This window comes from Nesoenas mayeri, assembly GCF_963082525.1.
Source record: "Nesoenas mayeri genome assembly, chromosome: 1".
Lineage (NCBI taxonomy): Eukaryota > Metazoa > Chordata > Aves > Columbiformes > Columbidae > Nesoenas > Nesoenas mayeri.
In genome coordinates, this window is record NC_137541.1 from 7,931,552 (window position 1) to 7,954,976 (window position 23,425).

The 23,425-nt window shown below is 40.4% G+C and overlaps 1 protein-coding gene across 1 annotated transcript; it reads right to left on the reverse strand.

Moving 5' to 3' along the window:
* Positions 1-1,438: 1,438 nt before the first annotated feature.
* Positions 1,439-22,606, reverse strand: SEPHS1 (selenophosphate synthetase 1). Its single transcript, XM_080363262.1, has 8 exons — positions 22,407-22,606; positions 19,134-19,237; positions 14,655-14,762; positions 13,628-13,782; positions 12,758-12,848; positions 9,644-9,743; positions 7,907-8,119; positions 1,439-2,862 (listed from the first exon to the last, which is right to left on the reverse strand). Exons 1-8 carry the CDS (start codon positions 22,597-22,599, stop codon positions 2,648-2,650), a joined length of 1,179 nt encoding a protein of 392 aa, XP_080219388.1. The 5' UTR covers positions 22,600-22,606; the 3' UTR covers positions 1,439-2,647.
* Between the last annotated feature and the right edge of the window lie 819 nt (positions 22,607-23,425).

Here is a 23,425-nt window from a genome sequence, read left to right on the forward strand (position 1 = left end):
CTGTTGCTTTCTTAAAGATTTTTGATGCTAGCATCTCAAAAAATGTGGTTAAATGAGATCTTTAAGAGTTGTGTGTCTTTGGACTTGCTGGCTCAGTCCAATATACCCTCCTGGAGCTTATGCTTGATCTGAGATCTCTTATTTAGCAAAACAAATCATAAAAGTTCTTATGAACATCACCAGTCCTTCACTGATGAGGCGACGATGACAGAGCACTTCCCAGCGGCACATCTCAGCAGGCCAAGCCAGGAAGCACTTTGAGATGTAAATTCCAGCCATGAGGAAGCATCCAGAGAGGTTTCAGAACATCAGTTCACCCAGAGGGGTTTTGCTTGTACATGGTGTCAATAGCTGCCAAAGGGAAGCTTTCCTCTGAAAATCCATCTTGTTCTTGCCACTTCAGGCACATCTGGAGAAGAAGTGTTGTCTTCATAACTGGTTGATGAACTACTCAACAGAAGTTAAAAAAAAAAGAAAAAACACACCCCAGTATCTACCAATTAAAACATTTTGTTTTGCTCAGGGTGAGCTGACACACATCTAGCAGCAGTTTAAAATAAAACAGACCTTTGTAACAAGTACTTTCACATGGAAGTAGTCAACTGGTTTTTTTTGTATGCATTTGATCTAGTTAGGTTGTTTTTTTTAACCTAATAAAATAACATCTTGTCCATGACCAGAAAGAAAACGAGCAGAAGCCAGCTCCATGGTTTTGTATCAGAGCATAAAAACGAACTTCGTGAGACAGGAGGAAAAAAATCAATCAGTATTTTTTGCACATACAACTGGGTTTTGATGCTTTATTTTCAGAACTGCTGTGAAAAACCTAACAACTTCTTTTTTCCCAAAGCAAAGTCAAAATCTAAGTTACTGCTTTGAGGTCTTGCGGTGAACATGCAACTCACGGACTTCTCTACAAAAAGGAGCGTGAGGTTCTGGGTGGATTAGGCTACTCACAAGGGGGAAAAGAATTTCTAGCTTTGCTGAGCCAAGTTTTGACTAGGAGCAAGACTGGAAATTTAAACCTTCATGATGCACAAAACCGGTTCATGTCTCAGGACTCATTTTCCATAGAAGCCCTCGTAATCCGTATTGGTAGCAGTGATGATTATCCAAGATTTTCTTCTTCCTGGTCTGAATGATCAAGGAGTGAATTCCACAATCTGGGCTTTCGGGATCCGTTCTGCTCACAGGGCTGCTCATGAACCCTCCTCTGGGGTAGTGCAGGCACGGCCAGGAGGAGTTGCAGAGGAAACAATTCAAAACTGTTGCTTGCTTTGTGCTGATAAGCAAAATAAACAAACTAAAGTGGATAATATACTTGGAAATACTCTGCCTGCCCCCAACTTTGGCATGCAGGTGTAGATATTCTAGATCACCACTGGACATCACAGCTTGCAGAACTGATCAAAGGAGTAACAACTATCAATATAACTACACTTGCAATAAAATTTATAAAGGCGGATTTATCCACCTTCTGGTTTGTAATTCAGCTGGGAAGCAAAAAAGTTCATGCACTTATACAAGAGCAATAAAAAAAATTAAATATTTATTTTGAATAACAAGCTTAAGTTCAAGCTGCAATGTTGGCAATGTAGATTTTAAACACAGATCACAAAAGCGTGCACGAAAATGTATTTGAGCAAAGAACAAAATAATACTAAGAATTATACTAAACAGCTGCTGATTTTAAAGAAACAAAAAAGGCTTGTAATCACTATACAAAATATAAAATGTATTAATCACTACCATCCACAGAACAGAGGTTTATTTTAGTTTGATTATATTTAAAAATTATTTGTGTATTTATATAGTGAATTGTAAATGAATTATTATACAGTAACCTCCTTTTGGTCTGCAAAACCTTTGTTGCACTATAGCACATCCAATCACATTGCAAAAAAAAAAAAACAACAAAAGAAGAATTATTTTTCCTTACTATCAATAAAGAAAATCATTGAGAATACAGTAAATATTGTCAGGTCTACAAATAATGAAATTTAAAATGACTCCTTCGACTCTGAAGCGCTTTCCATGCAAAGTCAGCACTTGCTCGTTTAAACAGAGTGCACTACCAAGCAATGTCCAGGGTCATAGATGCTCTTGGTAAGACTAAACCTCACCAAAAAAAAAGAATAAAAATTAAAAAAATAATCAAAGATTGAATGTAATCATGCAACCCTCTTACTACTGGGTATACCCACTGTGTCACTGATCAATTTATTGCCTTTCTGGAATATCACTCAAGGCATCAAAATTAGACTTATGATAAATATACATATAATGAAAGGACACAAACTGCTATTCGACACTACTACTGGTAATGTCTGTGCTACGTGAAAGCACCTTTAAAAAGAGCCTATGCGGCAAGAGATAAGTGTCTAAAGATTCAAAATGAATCAACAGTATTGGATAACAATATAATTCTCAACTCAGAAGCTGCCTCAAGATTAGGTGCATCTTCAGTTAATGTAACAGGAAAAAAAGGCAATGGATTTTTATTTTATTAATTGTATCCACTCATAAACTGACCTAAGGCCACCAGATGTGCAGACACAACGAGTTTTCTTTTCTTTTTACAGTTCTTTAAATTGTAGGATGATAAAGGAATAGATCTATTTAAAAACAAACGGCTATTTCATCTATATTAAGAGGTGGCACCAGGCGTTGGGTTCACGTTCTGAGTGGCCACCTGTGGTGCGACTTCAATGATTCGTGGTTTGTCTATAATTCTGGCCGTGCGGTTGCCCTTCTCTACAATGCCAATAATCCACGCTTGGTGACCTTCACCATATTTTGGAGACTTGATCTCGGCACAGAAACGTGCTGCTTGCTCTCGGGGTAAACAGATGAGGAGGCCTCCTGTGAAGAAAAAAAACAAAGCAGAGCATTAGTAAGGTTGAAATGCTTTGCAATCAGACGTTTTGTTCTGCGAAATTTTTTACATAGACAGATACTTGGTGGCTTCAGTAGATTCTGTTAAACTCCAAGAGAAGACATGGTAGAAGCTCTTGCTTTACAGAAATAAGTTTGTGCCTCAATTCAGTGCTTAGTGGGTAGGTAAATTAAGCCAAATACACACAAAAGATGTTGGCAAAAGGACATCGTACTGATGCCAACAAATGACATACTGAAACAACACCAGCATTATAAACTTCCAGCAGAGGACTGCAAAGTACCTCTACACAGAAACGTTTTGGATAAAGGTCATATTCAGATATCTATAGTCACATATCGGTAGCAGCTGATTCTGCAAGTAATCCCAATGCCTGCCACGAAATCATTCAAAGTAGGGACTATTACCAGGGAATGCAAGAGGCAGAAAATTAAACAATCTTGATCCAGTGTTCCCTGTGACAACCCTTTTGACCCCTTTGTTAGGGGATTTCCTAACCTTTTTTAGCCTTTACCCTAAGATGTTTTTCTCTCAGAGGCAACTGAGAAATAATTTACTAATGTTTTTCTGAAGCAGCAGAGTAACTAGTTAGCACGCTTGCCATTCAGCTACTAAACATAAGAACACTTCCATCTAAGAACACTTCCATTCTAAGAATCCCAAAGCACTCAAAAAGGTGCCTTGGTGAGTGAGTTACTAGAAGGAGTTTCACTGTTGGCTCTGGCACAAATTTCCAAAGGGCTATGCCCAAGTCATTAAATGTTTTGGTGCTACCCTGTATGACTAGAGCATTCAGCTTTTCTGTATCCCTCACTTTTTTTTTTTTACATTTATGCCACGTTGCAAACATGTGAAGCACTGCAGCAGAGCAAACATCTGCAGATACCTAATTAAACCTCAAAGCATTATATGCTACGTGTGGTTTGCGCAGCTCACGTCTGTACGCTGTGCTGTGTTCTGACGCACAGCAGCCTCTCGTAAGGACGTCAAAATATCATCTCCTGCTGGAAAATGTTTGGAGAACACAGGCAAGAGAGTATATTCATGCAAACAGGAATTTGCGGACATGCTCAGGCTTGCGTACTTTTCAAGAGTTATTTGACCCTGTCTTCTCTGGGCAAAGGGCATCAGCCAGCAGCACAAGTTGTGCCACCACCTCTGAGCCAACCCTGGGGGCAAAGTGGCACCTAGTGAGCCAGCCATCCTGGGCTTGGTGCCACGTCCTCCATCAAGGCTCCGGGGCAGCCTCTTGGCACCTTTATGTTTGCTTTTCCAAGCAAGGAGTCCTCTAAGTGGTGACTAAAGAGGCTTCTAATTTAAGGCTGTGAAGAAGAAGCAGTTACTGAACATGAGGAATTATTTATAAGGATACGTGGAAGTTGTTTTTTAGGTTCTGTATGAAGCAAATGAGTGCGCCCTCCAGAAAAAACCCTACCTCCCTCAGACATTTTGGAACATCCAGGTACTTCCACCCAGAAGCTTGAAAGACAGTGTTTAAGCTACTCCAGATGTAACAGACAAATCAATAAATTGCAAAGGAATTATGTGGCATTCCCATGGAAGGCTCTAAACCAAACTGAAGAGAAACTAATGTCATGGTACAATCAAGCCCGGGAAGAGGTTTACAAGTGGTAGTGCAGAGAAGGTGCTGACTAGCCAGAGGGGAGAAGCAGAAATATGGGGAATGAAGAAATAAGAAAGAACATGAGAATAGCCTTCACTTAATTTTTCCCCACACACTCTCTGTAATTTGGTATTAGTTGTACACATACGCTGTTAACATGCTTTGGTAAGATCAGAAAAATGCGCAAAAATCTCAGTTTCCAATCAAAAAGCTCTTCCCCCCTGCTGACTGCATCCCACAGTTTGATCAATAACCCTTAATATAGTTCTATGGGCTACTCTTGATAAATGTAGGACTTGTGTCTGCACGGATTATAATTATTTCTCTAGTAGACTGACCAGTCTTTTTAAACCCTTGGGTAAGTCCTTATGGTTCTCTACTGTGTATTCTAGTCTAGTCTGTGGTATGGCCTTCTCAGCTGCTCTGGTTTTTGTCCCCTTCACCTGTACAAGGTCACAGACAACAGCAGTTTAAGTGGTTGCGATGTGTCTGTGGAAAATTTCATGGGGTACTGAGTTTTTGAGGTCTGCATCAGCCACTGCCAAAGACAGAACAAATTAACTGCAGACAGTCTGCTGCATGCTTCTTTCAGGAGGTGAAAGGATGCATGTATTTGGTGTCTGTCCTTGCTTACCTTTTTAAAAATCTAAGGAGGTTTTTTTTGCTAAGAGGTTTTGAACATTGCTGGTTTTAACAGTTGCATTGCAAGTAGGGAAGTGGACACAGAAAACTTCAAAAGCAGACTAGACAAAGCGTCGCAATCCAGAGCAGAGGTACAAACTGTTCGTGAAATGAAACCCACTAACACAGCCCTTCTTTTCTACCACAAACACTATGCCGTTGAGATACCTCTAACACACTAAAAAAGCTGGCAAACATCAGACAACAAAAGGACTGGCAAAAATACACACATGCATGAATATCCCAGGTAGAGTAACTTTGTGACTTATTTATGTAAACAGGCAGCCTAATAAACAGACTTAAGTTTTTCGAAACTGTCCAACTGCAACTTTAACCTTTACCAAAAGGTTACCTAAAAAAGAACACAAAATCACATAAAACTGCAATTTTAAGAAAATAAGCCATCAACAAGAGTGCCTGGAGGATGGAACACATGATATCATAGATCTTTCCAACACTGACTTTTGTCAACAGGTGCCCAGCAAATGCGCACTTGAAAAAAAAAAAAAAACCACAACAGCCTTAAAATTCATTCAAATAGTTTTCCAGTAAATTTCTCATTGCCTGCCCACTCTGCTGAAAAACATCTGTTCACAAATGAAGCAGCTGTAGATAGCACACTTTAGAACACAAGTTTAGAACAACAGAGAAGGTGTATCTATATTATGGTATGAACAGCTCTGAGCAGTCCCCCAAAAGGCATCCTCACAACTGGACACAGAGGTGCAGCAAGACAAGACTCCTGCCTTCATATAAATCAGTGCCAGGACATATGTGTGAACAGCATGGGCCTGAGCACTGAACAGCCTCCCCAGCACAGCGTGCCCAAGCTAACACACACTGCTGCGAAGTGTCAGGCCATCCAGCAGCAGCCTAACACCTCTGGGACTGCAGTTATAGAGCTTTCAGACCAGAACTGTTGTGTCCATGTGGCTATGGATTGTTCTAACGTTCAGCAGACACTGCCCTGTAACAAATCCCTACAGTCACCTCTAATGTGACAAATGCAACGCTGCGATGAAATCAAATATACTTGTTTTGAGGCACCAAAGTTCACAAATAACCAGATATGTCTTGCTGTTTTTTCCCATCATCATCTACACATGCTGAAATGTAAGACGTTCAGCATTTCAAAGACACCTCTTGCTCTCAGTCCCAAAAGAGATTCTGAAGTGGATTGTTTTCTGCTTCCAAGTACTCGCCCAGCAGCGCGTACATCCACACGGCTTTACATTCCTTCAGTGAAAAGAGAGAACTGGATATCCTCAGGGTGCCGTGCGGGCAGCTCTGAAGGCTCAAGCACTCAGTTTGCAGCTAAACGATTCCCAGGCCAATTGCTGTACAATCCTCAGCCGCAGCCACTCACCTGAAATAGCATCTTGCAGCTCTGCACCCATGCTATTTGTTTTGAACTCTTTGCAACCAATAACAAATGCTACCAGCCCTCTGGTTATGTGGACTCTTGGAGAGTAAGAATCTGTCTGGTGTTACCAACTTTATTGACAAACCACCACCAGATATTTCTGGTCTTTGAGGCTGGATTTGAACTCCTGAAAGGAGTTCATGTCCGATATCCTATTACACATCATCTGAGCCACACAGCCTCTGTAGGACAGAGTGTCTGTTCAAACACAGATGGCTAAGGAAAAATTCAGCAGATCATGGTTAACTTGTGTATTCACTAGGGGAAAAGTTTATGGCTCTCACTGTGATGCTTCTTTCCAGATCCCTGAACTGTTTTGCTTCAAGGGGCCCCCTCTGTTGTGAACTGCAGAGAACTTGGATAATACTCTTGGAGAGCAGGAAGAGGGTGGGGAAATGAGATAAGAGAAAGAGATTTGTTGCTACATCTTCTCCATTTACCAAAGAGGAATAAAATTTAAAGAAGAAAAACAAAATGGAAGAGAAGATTCAAGGGGCAAATGAAGTATAAAGACGTCCAGTAGAAGACAGCTGTGATACTAGTCAGCAAAGTGGCCTGCACTTAACAACAAGGCAACTTCAAAACCATCGGAAGTTCTTATCACCCGATGATTGTTTAAATGTTTGTCCATAGCCCGATTCTCAGTACACATCTATTGTATTCACTGTCACAGCAAGTGGCAGCTTTTTAAATAGAGAACTCAAGTAATGAATGGGTCAGACTATTACTTTTTTTTCTGCTAGTCCCTTAAAGTCAGATTTTATAAATGTAAGGGGAAAAAAAAAAAATCTATATTGTTTGTTGTCTGTATGTTGTGGACAGAGAAGGCCTCAGTTGCCAAGACTGGCCCATTCAGCACTAAACTTCACACATATTCATAATGAGAACAAACCACCACTCATTTGACTGGCAAACCTACTGCAGGAGATAACTGTGTCAGCTGAGCTGGGATTTTCAGATATTCACTGTTCTGGAGGTAACAGCTAAGAGAAAAATAGGTTTCAAGAGAATTCAGAAGCATCACTAACTTCTAACTGCAGAATGTTCTAGATACAGCACGGGTTTCTATAATAGTGTTTCATAAGGAAGTAGAAGGAATTCAGAATGGTGGTTTGGAAGTTAGGCTGAAGAAGTTAATTGCAAACAGTTGTGTGGCTAATGCTCATTAGCTTCGCTATATGCCAAGCCAACTGTAGTTTTGAATGCAAAGCACATTGGAAATGTTATTAAATTCTAACATGGAGGAGCAGGGAAAGAAGAGGGTGGTACCACTGTCACCTACCTGAAGTCTCTGGACAAGTCCCATGCATGAGGCCAAACATATTGCCACAAGCCTTACTGACAGCAGCCATCTTACCAAGAACAGGAAGGTTATGAATAACAAAGGAAACCTCATTTCGCTGCTGCTTGGCAAGGTTTTGTGCATGCCCCAGGATTCCAAATCCTGTGATGTCTGTAGCTGCATGTGCATTGAAAGTGTGCATGAGTCCAGCAGCTACAAGAGAGGGAGGAGGGGGGGAAAAGAATCAGAATAAAAAAATCATCAGGGAAAACAATTCTTCAACAATATTTCACACAGTTTGAATGAAATTGCATACCTTTAATTTGAATCACATTAGGTTAAATTAATTAGAAAAATGATGTTTGAAGGGAACTGCAATTCACTAATACTGCATGTAACCCTTAAAAAAAAAATGCACTTGTATTTGAGGTATTAAATCATCCTGAAAATTCAGCAGCAAAGTTGTATTTATGAGCATGCTCTATTACACATGTGCTACTAATTCATATTAGCAGTCTAAGAAACAGGGGCTTGTTCCAGATTCAAACTTCCCACAACTGGGGGCCGGAGAGGTTCTGAGCTCAGCTTTGCTGCATTAAGAGCAAGGATCAGACTCATCCTGGGTCACTCTTCTCACATCCATAAAACCATCACATCAGAACTTAAGCTCTGGACACTTAAAATTTAAGAGCTTAAGAACAAAGCCTGCAGGTTTTGGGGGAAGGGCCCCAGCTTCCTCACCTATGCATTCATGAAATTCTTGGGCATTTACAACTCCAGAGCCCTGGGTGGGAGAAGGGCACCCCTGCACGCGGGACAATAGCTCAAGTTACGAATATTTAAGTGTTGTTAAAGGTGCCCGACAAGAGTGAGTGGAGAAAAACAAAACCAAGAATGCTTTGCCCTTCTTTGGTGCTTCCCAATACAAGAGCAGGACCCAAGTTCTTTTCCATAAGACAATGCTGGCCATTTATTTTTTTCCTGGAAGATTGTGTCAAAGAATGAAAAAAAACAGTGGAACGACATAACAAATACCAATTGAGAACTGAATAAATGGGAGAAGAGATATTTAACTATCCCTGTTCTTTCATGAGAAATAAGGAAACACCTAATTCTACTCTCTGCTCCTCTGAAGATACTTTCAACAAAAGTGGGAAATCCTGGATTAAAATTTCTAGAGTAAAAGCGGAACCTTCCCCCTAACAAAATTAAAAGGAAAACAAACAAACAAAACCACCCCCAAAAACCCCAACCAACCAACCACCCCAAAAAAAATGTGTTACATATTCCACACTTTGGGAAGCATATAACATGACAAAATTTAAAAAAAACAAACTTAAGCATAGAAAAATGAAGAGCTTTTCCTTTTTTATTCTATTTCATTATTTTTTTTAACCTTATTACAAGTCAGGCCCTAACGAGTTCTCTAGGCACAGAAGATAAGGAACAAATCCAACATATTTCCCTTTAAAACATCCTCTAACTTACTGGGATGTTACTCACAACACTCACATGAGTCATAATCATCTCCAGCGGCATTTGTGTTTTTGCTGTGTAATTAAAAGAGGGTGTTTGATTTTAATTTACTTGCTTCACAAACACTGAACAGCAGAAAGATAAGCCAGAAGGAAGGCATAAAGTGACTGTGTCACATTTACCCACGGCAGTGAAATAAAATTAAGTATGGAACTGGAAAAATCCACAACCTCCAATCTGTAAATACACATCTCTTCTTACCTGTTCTGTTCAGTCGTGCCATATTCATCATTGCTTCCTGGTACGCTAGTTCTACATCTTCTTGTGTTACCACCAGTTTGATTTTATTCCACTTTTCTGGCTAATAGATGGAATAAAGAGAAATCTTTTAGGTTTTTGGCTGTATATTTTAAAGCACACCCTTACCACTTATAAAAATCCTTTATCCAAAAGGTACCTTTTCTTTTTAAACTCAGTTAAAGAGGAGCAAAAGGTTCAGCGGCCAGAGGTGCCTGCCTTACTGTACCTAAGTAACGTTAACTTTAAGATCTATTAGGCACTAAGCACCTCCAATCTTGGTTTCAGCATCAGAGTGGAGTGGAATAACCTACCCTAGGGCAAAGCATCAGCATCTCCTTCCACCCATTCTCCAGTGTCTCTCATGCCTACATCACATGCTAAGCAATGCTTTTCATCCCAAAAGGGTCTCAGAACAATTTAGGGAATAGTACCTTTATAAAGGGCAAGTGTTTCATTCAAAGCTGAAGTAATTCTAGATCCAGAACAAAACAAAGCAATCATGTAGATGTTAAGGGCAACACTACAAACTGGTTTATATTTTTTTTCCAACGGAAATAAAATTACAGAGAACTGGAAATAAATCAAAATAGATTTTTTTGAAGCCACAATGCCTGCAGTGCCATCCCACAGAAGAAATGCATAGAACAAACTTCTTCCTAAACCAAAGCTGCAAAAACTACTAAGAATTCCTATACAATGCTGCACTGGGGAAGTATCTTGTCAAAGGGGCTCTTATTCTTAACAAACAAGGGCTGACTTTGAGGGGTATAAGAGATAATCCAGAAATAGCAAGAGGAAGAAAGAGACAGGTCAGCCAAAATAAACCATTTGTTAAAGAGCAAGGAAGTATAGCAGGAAGATCAGAGCTTCTGAAACAAGGTTGAGCCAAGTCTGACCAATTAAGAGAGCAAGTAAAAAAAATAAATGAGGCTATCACAGAGGGGACAGAATAGTGATTATTCTACTGTGGGTATGACTGAAAAACCTGAACAGTCATTCTGCCTTAGTTTTCAAAAACATGGTTCTGAGGCTGATCATGGGACAGAAACGGGTCAGATGATGGGAATGGAAATCACAGATGAGGTGGGAGCAGAACTCAAGGCTGAGGCTAGAAGGGCCATAAACATGGGATATGAATTAAATGCAAATTCCCCTCCACTATAGCAGTTGGATAGTGGGGTTAGTAGAGAGGAAACAAAGGCAGAAAAGTTCACCAAAAAAATGCTTAAGCAACTTTTAAAAGCAAGCTCAGATTTCCAAATGGGAAGTGTCTGCAGACAAGAGCAAGGGCTAGAAAACCCCTTCTGAAAAGGCACATCACAAGCTTTTCAACTGAAAGAGGAAAAGGCAAAGGGATGCAAGTTCCCACTTGTGGACCAGCCTAATCAGTCCACATCATCAGCCTGGCAGCCAAAATGACTTCATCACCCCTGGGACATCCCTGACCTGCTCCCCCAGGGCCCCAAGGGGCCCAGCTCCCTGCAGATTCATTGCAGCCTCTTCCTTTGCACCCCATGGCAGCTGCTGCCAGCAACACAGCTGGGGCTTGGCTGCAATAACGCTGGCAGCAGCCAAGCAAGGAGGACAAACTTTGCCTCCATTTGGATCTTCCTTTCATTTGTCACCAGGAACTCATTCGCTACTCCTCTGTTTAAATATCTCAACTTTTAAGGTTTTTTTTATTTGTTTTGTTTTAAATTTGTTTTGCAGCCACATAGCTCTACACTCCAGTTTTCCTTCCTTGCCTGTGCATAAACTTGGTGTACTATGTATCTTCTCCCACATACTTTTCAATACTAATTCAAATTCCCTACTGAAATTTGATTTATGGGTGGATTAGTGACAGGTAATTCTAGTTTCACTTTCCCTACTCTTTGACAAAACAAAGCTAAGGAAAAGGCAGCACAGCTACTCAGAAATTTTCCTACCACAATCGAAGACATATTCTATTTACACCTGATAGGAGGATTGATTTCCTTGCTGTCCTTGTTTTTCAGACCAGAAGGTGTTTCTGGTTAACAGTCAAGGAAATTAGAAGTACTTGAAATACGTGCAAATTCAGAATAATCTTGATTTGCTAGTCTGTTTGTCAGCACAATAATAGATATGCTAAGAAGTTAAGATCACGGCTAGAAAACATACAATAAAATCGGTGTCTTGTTTCACCTCATATCAAGATTATCTACGGCCCTGATCCTTATATCTGACTAGAAAATGCAGGATTCTGCAGAGGTCAAAACTGCTAAGCCAGATCCTATGAAGGAGAATTTCTTTTCTTGTTGCTCATGCATCAGACTCCAATGAAGGTTTAAGCTGGTTCTCTCCCACTGTTACTAACACAGGCCTTGGAATTAGAATTCATCTGACAATGTAGTGGCCAACAGCCAAGACAGAGTAGATTCCAGCTCACTCCTCTGCCAGTCTATTGGCTCAGTAGTCCCAAAAGTAGGAAAGATTCATCTTTTTAAAGTGTAAACTGAGCAGTTATAATTCTGAAGGCACATACTGGGAGCCAGACAACATAAGCAGATGCCAATTTTGCAGTCACTTTTCAGTTCAGTGGTTACATTTTTGCCTGAAGTAACAGATGGAAGTTTGTCTACATACACAATGCTGCTTGAAATATTCTTATTGAATGCACAGGGTAATACATGTGAAACGTACACAAGCAGAAAGCCCACAAACACAGACAGCAATCTTGGCCTAACTACCATCAAATAAGCTTTTGCAAATTACTTTGGCAGGTGGAGTAGGGTATAATTCTACCCAGGGTGCTAGTCTGTTGTTCTGTTAGTAAACAATTTTATTGCAGCAATGCCTGAGAACTAACTAAGAATTAGATGCAATTAAGATGGGCTCACTAAGCACAAAATAGTAAACTGTCTTGATTCCAAAGAGTTTTACACATAAGCAGGTAAGGCTGACACACCAAGGAGGAAGGAGGAGGGAGAAGGCAGATCATTCCCAACTGAGCCCTCAGTGTACTCATCACACTGCTGAACTTTGTCGTTTTGAGGGAAAGTCACATTTAACTCACACCCCTCTTCCCTATTTCTTTTTTTGCAGTGTACTCACAATATCTAGCCACTGGTGGACAGCTACAGCGACTTGTGTTCCCAAGGGTTTAGTTAATACAAGCACATCTCCTGGCACTGCGTTGTCTGGCCTGAAAACAAAGAATTAATAGATTAATTAAATTGTGAGATTCACACACATTATTAGGAATAAATGCTGATAATTATGTTTTCACAGACCTACGTGTCTTGTCGCACAGTAAAATATTGACTAATTGCAGAATTAATCTTTGGGATTCATTGTCATAGGATATTATTGAGCAAAAACTGCAAACTTATTTTAAAGTACTAATCCTTCTTTCTCGGAGCAGAACAATGCTTGCAGTCAGACACACAAAATTACATCTTTTATTTCCATTTACTGGAGATATAAGGAAAAATCAACCTTTGTTACTTGGAGCATAAGATAATAATCACCAAGATCACAAACGAATTCCTTTGTACAGTGTAACATGCCACAGTGGGATATTCAAAATCAGCTATTATTAAATGGACAGAATGCTGTAAACACGGCAATTTTGTAGTCTTTTACAGCCATTAACAGGATAATTGGGAGATGGTTTAAAAATGCATGCATAAATATGACAAAAATGTGTCCCTAAACAGTCTTCAATACCTTTAAAGGTTAGAAGCTTAACTCTCCTGTCAAAAGGAGAATAGGATCAAAAGATACTGGGGGGTGGGGAGAAGTAAGAGGACATCCTGTTTAAAAAAGCAAATATGTACAAAAGAGATGTGGCATCTGTTGAGTGCTAAGGACAAATGCAAGCAGGAGAAGGAGACAGATCACAAGATCACAACACGGTATTTAAAGGATTGTTACTGTATCCCTTCAGACCAGTGCCTTTGATTGTTTGGCGATTTAACTTACATTATAAATTCATTAGGCTGACAGACTGTCGTGGCCACTCCTCCTAAAACAATCCAGGGATTTAACACTGTTTGGCCACCAGTAACAGATGTTCCTGCCTCTTCTGCTGCATCTTTGAAACCCTGGATAATTAGAGGCATCACTTTGTCTCTTTCCTAGAGATCAAAACAGAAGTCAGAGTTCCATACACAGCAGTGCTCGTCATTTCAAGACTGGTCCAGGGCTTTTAATCACTCAAGCCAAATGCCCTCATGGCAAACAGCTCACAACAGAAAAGCCAACCTTAGGAAGAGGTCAGCCTCCTATTGCATGTTATCCCACAGAGCTTCGGTTTTAGAGCTCTTTGTAAAAGAGGTGAAGAGACATTCTTACACTGAAGAAACATTCTTCACATGAAAGTAAGGAAATCAGAGTTCTGGAAACTCAGAATTATCCTGCTGTTGTACACAGGTACAGTCACAGCAGTGCAGTGCAATAATTCAAGTCAAATCAAGCCACATTTGGCCTCCACTAACCTGTAAAGTTTCAGCTTACTTCCTTTTAAGAATAAACATCCCTTTTTTGCTAGAGCAAAACAAACAAACATGCTGGTCACTTCCACAAACAAAAAGAGAAAAGGAAAAGAAAAGCAATCTATTTCAGTTTCTTCTGCTTCAGAGAGATGTTACAAAGTTGGCATAAGCAAATCAAAGTATCAGCCAGACTGATACATGAATTGGTAATCAAATGCTGCCTTGGAGCAATATTGTCCTGAACTGACAGAAGCAGGGTCCTCATTCTGGTGGAGATAAAGGTATTAGCAGCAGAAGATTACAATGACACAGAAAACTGAACTTCTAGCAAGTGACTCAGAATGTTTGTGAGACAAGACCCATACTATGAACTGAGACATTCAATAAAACCAGCTCTTCTTTAAAAGGGTTCAAACTTGAAAAGAAAATACGCTAAAGGTAAATACATTTTAAACATGTTTAGCTGTTTGGGTCTTCCTTCAAAAGCAAGTACATTGAAAAAAAAAAAATCTTACCCTGTCTGTCATTTTATTGCTGATTGCAAGGAGCATCAACATGTTGTCGCATTCTGTGACCCCCATGGCGTAAAGGTCACTTAGGACATTGGCACACGCTATCCGTCCCTGAAAAAGACAGGAAAAAAAAATCTGCAGGACTGTTTGTGAATGTTCAGCCAAACACCTGCCAGGAACAAAACTTCCAGCATGAGTTTGCACTCTGAGACAGCTGCTTATTCAGCAGGCATTCAACAGCATTAAGAAACCCAGCCAAAGATAAGGTATGATCCATTTCACGTGATGTGCCCATCTAGAAGCGCAGCTATCTGTTCCCTGTACAGGTAAGAAAATAATCCCAGCTGTCTTGGTCAATATACCATTTTACTGACTACACAAGAATCCCACACTGAATTAGACTGGATGCTTAATTTGAGAGGCTGAAGTTAGACCTGACAAAGTCTAGCTTTGATAACAAGTTCAATTTACTTAATCTGATATGTTCCCATTAACTTTATTCCAGTACAAAACTGTACACACTGATAACTGCGGTATATAATTCACAATTGCTAGGCAGATAAACCAAAAAGTGTATATTGCTATACCTCTTCTGCATCGCAATATGTAGAAGACAGGACCTTGATGAGAAAGACGTTTGTTCATCTGGACTATCCTAAGTTTTTGGGGGAGTTTTCTTCTCCGATGATACAGCTGTGCTTGTCAGCACACAGCCACACTGGGGTGTTTCTTTTTCCTGTCAGGACATCAATAAGAAGCTATCTGCATGCTGGGGTTATGGAGCTCAGGGCTCCCAGAAGCTGGCCTTGTCACCCTACCACCTGTGAGGGAGACGTGCCTACTCTGTCACTTGTTCAAGTGACAAGATCAGGCTGAATTTTGCTACAGCACATACATTTTTATTGACTTTTGTGTGTGTGAACACCTCCACCAGCAAAAATTTGTCTAAGAAACCTGGTTGTCTGCTGAAGATTACTGTAAGAAGTCATGAAGCTGACAGGACTGAAAAGGGATCCCTTGCACCATGTGAGCTTAGCTATTCTAATTCCAATAAATTAATGGATCCAAGTCAGGGTTTTTTTGGTGTGTGGACCCAGCAGAGATGAGACATTGAGTTTCCTGATGTAGATGCAGAACTTTCTGATGTAGGCTGTGCCCTAAGAGATGGCAAGATAATTTCAAAATACAGCAATTCTGTTGTGTTACTCTGGAAGACTCCACATATTTTGTTAAAATTGTTTTAGGTTTACAGCTGCAGAACTGTAACCAACATTTGGTTTTATGATTTTCAATACGTGTTTTTCATAAAGTTCAGAGGCAACACCACTGTGATAAAAAACAACATGCTTATTTGACACAATTTGGACTACAGAAGTATGCTTTAGCTGGACGACAGATAGAAATGTGTTTAAATGCACTCCCCTATCATCCCAAAAACCTTGGAGTTTGACCACACATCCAGGATTTTTTGTAAAAAACCAGTATTTTCAGGCAGTTACCTCACTTGGAGATGACATGAAATAACACCTCCAAATCACAATTAAATATAATCCACTTTTTCATAAATTCACGAGCTTCCGGTGGCATCAGTGGAATCCCTTGTATTTCGAACAAGAACATGTTTTAATCATTTAATTCTTAAACTATTAACAGAAGAGTGAGTTGTGTACTGCATGGTTTGGTGATATTGGCTGTTAAATTTTCAAATGTTTAAGAACACTAAAGCCTGCCATTTTCCTCTTCTGGAAGGAGACTATCAAACCATTCTCCGCTATCTTCTGTATTTACCGAGCAAACTGCTGGTTTATGCCCTCTTTGGAATGACAGATAAGTTATTAAAACCACACTGACAACAGCTCTCTGTTCTAGTAGTCAAGAGGTCAGCCTAACACTGCTTTTGCCAACTGGCAAAACCACTACGGAAACAAATTCAGAGAGTGCAAGTCTCAAACCTGAAGGAGCAGAGGGAACACACAAAGCATGTGAACACCAATACACACAACAGGATTCACAAACGGGTCAGCCTGACCACTTGCTTAGTCTCCCTGGAACACAAGTACCTATGTGCAATACTAAGAACTATTTACAAGGGCAAAAGATGAAGTATCAGACACCCATCCCCACTCCTGAGTGATGCTCTTCTTCAAAGAGCACCAAAACCGTCCCTGGAATGAAGAGGGAAGGAAGTCAGTCTCAAACCAGCCATTTTCCAGCTGTTGTACTCAAAAAGGTGTCTCCACAGTGCTACAACAAGCCAGTACCAGTCCTCTCACCAGCAGCTTGATACCTATTATGAAAACTATTTTGAATTGCTTCTAACTTTTCCAACATGAAACCATTTAAGCGGAAAAGTCCTATGCTGGAGACAGAATTTACAGGTGTACATCCCAGGGACACTTCGCACAACATGGATTGAGTGTTTTCAAGAACAAAGCCAAAGAGAAAAGGGGAAGAGGGTTTTTTGCATATAGCTGCAGAACTTCATTTTAAAATAAGCAGTGACAGAGTGAGAAAGCTGTTTTCTGAAGCAGAAATCTGAAGCTCAGCTGAGCCCACATACGGTTTAACCTTCCTGAGCCATTTCTTAATCCCTTATGTCACAGCACCCTGCTTGGAGTTCATTTGCACTTTTGGCTTTCTCTGCTTGCTTCCTCTCCCCCCCAGGTAAGAAGAGAGCTCAGATAAGAAGCTTGCAGGTAGACACTGTTCACAGAGAAAGGAAGAGACTCTAAATCAGGGAACACCCACCCAAAAACACACTAGAATTGACTGGGTAAGGGGACAGAGCAGAAGAAAATCAAGCGGAGCATGTACTACATGGAGAGTGAGAGTGAGATCTGAGTAGAGGATCCAGCAGCTCAAACCCAGCTGGAAATCACTGCAGGTATCAGCAAGAAGGCTTGTGACAGAATCCCTGCTCTTGGTTAGCTTTTTAAAAAGAAATACACATCTGTAAACCGATTAGGAAGTGGCAAGCCACCACATTAAAATGAATGCTGACAAGAATGAAAAGTGAAAACCCTGAGAGTCAGAAAACACCAAAGCTAAAGCTGCTGGTGCATGTCAATCACAGTACAGACTGTAACTACCATGCAACCACTAAAGATGGACTAAGGCCAAATTTACATTCCACTTCTACCACTCTGGCCTAAACCTCATCTGGGCACGGGCTCATCTATCCAGTCCTGTGGCATCTCCACCCCCTTGTATCTCCAAACAAAACAATCTTCCCCCTTCACCACAGCCCTCTCACACTGTCCCTCACAAGTTTTTGTTACAAGGTGAGAAAAGAGAGTTTCTCAGCTAATGAACTTGAACACAGCCCCCCAATAACGCTTATATACACCTTTTTTTTCCTCTGGTTCCTGACAAGTTCCCACATGATATTAAAGCATACCACTTGAATCAAATGTCTCAGGAGGGCTCAACAACTCTGTACACTAGAGGCCAGTCTGAGATCCTGGCTGCTCAGTTTGCAGAAAGAGAGCTCTTTTGAAACAGAAATGAAAAGAGCTATACTTGCATATGTGCACACACCATCTGGTCAAGCATGCTAAAAAAAAGTCACTCCTAGTCTCAAACCGCATGTCCAAAACCCACCTGACAGATCTTACAGAACAAATAACAAACTAACAGCAGCAAATAAAGCATACAATCACATAAACAGCAGCAAAGGCAGAGGCTGAAGCAAAGGAGTCACATTCAAATCACTGGAAACATGAACTCTAGCATTTCTTAACTTTCATTAACTTGCATTTAACAAACACCTTCTGCGAATTCCTTACAGTTTTACTAAGTCCTTTTTTAAAGTTCAGTTGTTTCCTCATGACCTTCTGCTCAAGTCAATACTGATCACCATCACATAACACCAGAGGCATTTCTACTGAGATGGACTAAATGAAATACAGCCACAAAAACAAGCAAAGTCGAAGCAGATGCAACCTCCAACAGAAATCATTTAACTTAGCCATCTGTAAGCAGAGGTAGTATGACGGGAAAACTGTTGTTCACAAAGCACTCTGTTGCCAGGTGCTATTGCCAACTCCTGTCATTTAGACACTTCCAGTTCTAACATGTTACCTGGTTATTTCAGAACCTCAAAAAAGGCAAATTACAATGTGGTTCTGCTCGTAAGTGGAGTTTACTGTCTGCTGTTTCACAGACGGCTCATTTTCTCCCCTTTTGGGCTTTTCAAGCCAAATCCCACAGAACAGATGGAGGGAAATTTGAATTAAAGGTGGCAGTTCTCCCAACTTTCATCCATAGAAAGCAGCACTGCAGCATTCCTGGCTGGTATGGAAAACATTATAAGATGAAACTATGCCTTTCCCTCTTCACATGTATTTAGGAAAGGCTCTGAATGCAGTTAATCAAACAATGAGTACTGCACATCTAGAAAAAAGAGTCAAAATTGCCATCAGATTGGTGAGATGCATAAATCAAATCAGCAACATAGCTATCAATTAAGTTTAGCCAGCTTACCATCATATAAGGATCATCCACAATAGGATAAATATAATCTGTCGTCTGGACCAACGACAAACCTCCATGTCTTAAGGGAATAACGCAAGTGTCCATCCCAATTCCTGCAAAGACACAAATCCAGTGAGGTAACTATAACCTTAATTATCTGTTGCTCTTAACGAAAGAACTTAAAAGACATGTATGTAAAATACAACTCACAATACCGCCTAAACAGACGTGGCAAATTCCTTCCTTAGAGAAGGCATGTAGCACAAATAAGAGGAAAACCAAGCAAAGAATGAGAACTCCTAACTGGACAGAAGTGTAAACAGCTGAAACAAAAACTAAACTACAATGTTCTACAGTTTGCTGCAGCATAATAATAGCGCATTGCTTTCAAAAATATCTGTGCTTTCATGTATGTACATTTAAAATTAAGAGCAACTATGTGATATTGTTGAAAGCAAATAGGTTTTCCTATCTTTCCCATCTCAACCAAGACGTAGCAACAGTTTTAACAGGACACAGCCTCTCATAAAGGGCATTTCCTTACTTCAAGAGGAACAAAAACCACCAGAAGTCACAGCCTAGGCCCTTGGTGAAGGGCCTATTCACACACTTGGAGCTTTTGCAACTGTGTTAACCTTGCCTTACTTCTGTGAGGCTAAAAGGAGGCGAGACAATCTGCTAGACAGGGAAACTCCTTTGAGAAAACCACACCACGACACAGTGGCACTAGATATTTCAAACAGAATAAGCAATATTAAAACCTCCAGGCATTTGCTGGGATGCAAGAGCCTGCACAAAAGCCACAGGTCACAAATCACAACATGTTAACTGAGCCGCGCTCCCTGTCGATAATCTTGTGCCTTGTGGCAATGGCAGGGAGCTTACCGCCTTCCTGGGCTGGCAGTGAGCTGTCTGGAATTACTCTGCATAACTCTCGTGGCAAGAGTCTTCAAACCACCACTTTTCAGGGAGCAGATGCTGCACAGTAACTTTTCCCCGTTTATTAATGAAACATGCTACCACAAGAGCTACAAACCAGCATTTGGCAGTGTCCTGTACAGGGAGGGAGGGAGTTGCTATCTGCTGAGGTCCTCCTGAGGGCATAGGGCAGGTCTGCCAGGCAGTAGGTATAATAGGTGGAGAGGATCTTGCCTCTCCTGCCTACAGAGGCAGAAGATGTCGCCTTAGAACAGAAGGGTCACTGACAGAAGCTCACAAGCAGTGGCTTAGGGCTGCTCACCCTCTGCAGAAGCTACCAAGTCACTGTGCATGATGTCCAGTGTTTCCAGGGAACTGCATATAAGCAGTTAGAGAGAAGCAGCTCATGTATCCAGGCTGTTTTGCCCTCATTTCACCTGTTCATGCCATAACACTGCAAGATTGACCTCACTTGAGCAGTTTTCCACAACTTCAGCAAAAATGCTGCTTGACAGACAGGTCAAAGGGCCATGATGGCCCTTTTCAGGCTACGTTTCTGTTCCACCAAAAAAAGACTGCCTAAATAAATGAATCTGCTCAGGGAAGTGACTGAAAAGAGTGATTTCAAGGTCCATAACAGCTCTGAAAATTAAAATCAAAGTTGCAGTTTCTTATGGATATATTCACAGCCATATTTAAAATTGCTCTGGGTAACATCACTTGCAGAACTAGAAAGGACTAAGGTTGAGCCTCCTCTTGGCAATTTCCCTCCTGACTGCACCTCAAAAACCTAGTGCATACACATAGGCTGTAAAGTTACCTGTCTTTCCCTTTTAAGCACAAGGTATCAAAGGCAAATAACACCAAACTTATCCAAAGACACATTTGTTAAAGGCATACTCACCATAAAAGCATATTTTTAAGAGACCTCAACCCTCTACTTTCCATTACTAACAGATTTCCTGTTACATAAGATCATACCTGCACATTGATGGCATTAGTCTACTTGTTTATTTTTTCATATAGCTGGAGAAGAAAAATCTATTAGCAGTTCCATTACTGTTTAGAGCCTGTAAATTTATAAGAGAAAAAAAAGAACAACAGCTGGATAATTAAATCTAAACCAAACTATTACTGACTTTAGAAACTGGTCAAACTGAAGTGCTGTTGTGAATACCTTCTTTAATTTAGGGAAAAAAAAAAATCACATAAATAGCAATTTGGGGATAAAAGAAGCTGGAAGTGTCCTTCATTAGGGAATATTAAATTATAGTGCCACCCCAGCTCTACACACAATTGCTGCTTAGATATTTCATACAAAGCTCACCATTGTTTAAGCAAGAACATGGGCTCCTTACTAATCTGTCACTGAATTCAATCTCTACCAGAACAATGGGTTGCAACCTGTTAGCCTGCTAATAGACAATTAGTAGTATTAAAATAATTTTTAAAAAGGTTATTGGACACTAAATTGGTACTTAAATAACTTTAGAATAAACGCTACATTGATATTCCTATGTCAAATAAAAAAAAATCCATTTTGTGCTGCAAAGCAGAGATTGAATATGGCTGACTACATAGACAAACATAATTAAATGTGCCACTAAACATTATCTACATTAATTTATCTATATCAATATCAGGTACAGCAACTGGTATCAAAATACCTATGTTCACCCTGTTCACCATGTAGGTGGCTTCTGCAGGTTGATTTCCCTTACTGCTTGCATCATTGTGCAAATACCAAAGAGAAAGTGAAGCTGGCAAGGACACAGAAGTCTTGGAAAGAGCCTTTTCCAGGCAGCTTCTACAGGTGAGCAAAACAGAGCAGGGAACAAGGAAAGGACAGAAAGGAAAAACAACAACTCTGAAACAATTCACTCCCAGGCTCAGCTGAAGCAAGAAAGTTTTCTCTTGTTCACTTTCTCAGACCCAGGAACAGAGGGGAGAGGAACTTCATCTGTGATTCACCTAATTCCATAAATAGTCATTGCACCTGTTGCATAACTGTCCAAAGGCAACGTACTAATATTAAAGTCCAGAAATTAATCGATAGAACTTCAGTTTGCAAAGCCTCTACTGGAGAGAGGGAGGAGACTAGCTCCTAAAGCATGTGCCTATCATGATGGCCATTCCTGACCATTTTTTCCTTGTAGTTGAGTGCACTGCAGGATGTTAAATAATTAAAATATTATTGTATCCCAGATGCCAACAAATGACAACGTGAGAGTCATTCTTCAGACTTCTGTGCATACATTACACAACATACAATCCACAAACTGATTAAACAAACTGCAAATGAGGTCGTGTCACTACGCACACCAAACAGAAGGATCGCACGTCTCTAGACGAGCAACTACTTACCCAACCTGGGCATAACTGCCCCCAGGAACTGTTCATCTTCCTGAAAATGGTTTTCTTGTAGAGATTCAAGCAGCTTCTGCAAGACATCCTGAGGCACTTTGCAGCCTGTGCCTTTCAGTTCAGTGAATCGGGTCAGACGGAAGCTGTGGTCCAGTTCATAACTTTCTGGGTTAAATGTCTCCCGAACAGACATGGTTCTCTCGCACAGACTGCTGGCCTTTCCCACCCCAGAGCAATGGTACCAGCTTCACTGCTGATCAGTCTAATTAAAAAAAAAAAGGGAACGTTAGAAAATCCTAGAACTTGCAAGACAACAGGTTTTCCACATAGAGCAAGTTAAAAAGAAAGGGAAAGCACTCAACATCACCTTTCACTTGTTAAGACAGGTGGGCACATTTTTTGCACATGACCCATTTTTTTAAGACTACAAAAGAGTGACTCCTCTTCCTACCTTCCAACATTTAAAACTATAACCCAGGCAAATTAGAGAACGACTTTGTTTTCCAGCTATGCTGCATAAGTTTTTCATAAAAAAAAAAAAAAAAAGAAGAAGAATCTAACACACCAACCTCATTTAACACAGAGGTAATGAAAGAAGTAATAGTTCCCAGGGCACTGAGGCAAATTTCCAAAAGACAACCTGGGCCCTGATCCTGCAACAAGCTCAGCAGAGACATCTGTCTGTACTCAGCTCAGTGCATGGTCATGATTTTAGCCATTAACATATTAATCTCAAAAATAAGATGCTTTTCAAATAATGGCTCTGCTTCGGTTCTGATGTAAGAAGCTGAAACTCCATAATACACCTGTTCTCCTTGGGGGAAAATGCAAGCCCGGTGTTCTGTTAGTACAGGTAACAGGAGAACAAAGAGGCCATACTTAAGCAGACTGGTTTACCTCCAAACATGCCAGTTTACCTCTTGGTATGTTCACAGACATAAAAATGTTGAAAAGGAAAGTTTCTTGCCTCTCAAGCCCTTTTTTAGTCAACTAACGATACTGAGAATACACAGAATTGT

Excerpts from the sequence above, each read along its gene's own strand:
- SEPHS1 (XM_080363262.1), bottom strand. The coding sequence starts at position 22,599 with ATGTCTGTTCGGGAGACATTTAACCCAGAAAGTTATGAACTGGACCAC. Across the intron at positions 12,849-13,627 it reads CAGCCTAATGAATTTATAAT|GCCAGACAACGCAGTGCCAG; the intron begins GTAAGTTAAATC and ends CTTTGTTTTCAG. Across the intron at positions 2,863-7,906 it reads GACTTGTCCAGAGACTTCAG|GAGGCCTCCTCATCTGTTTA; the intron begins GTAGGTGACAGT and ends TTTTCTTCACAG.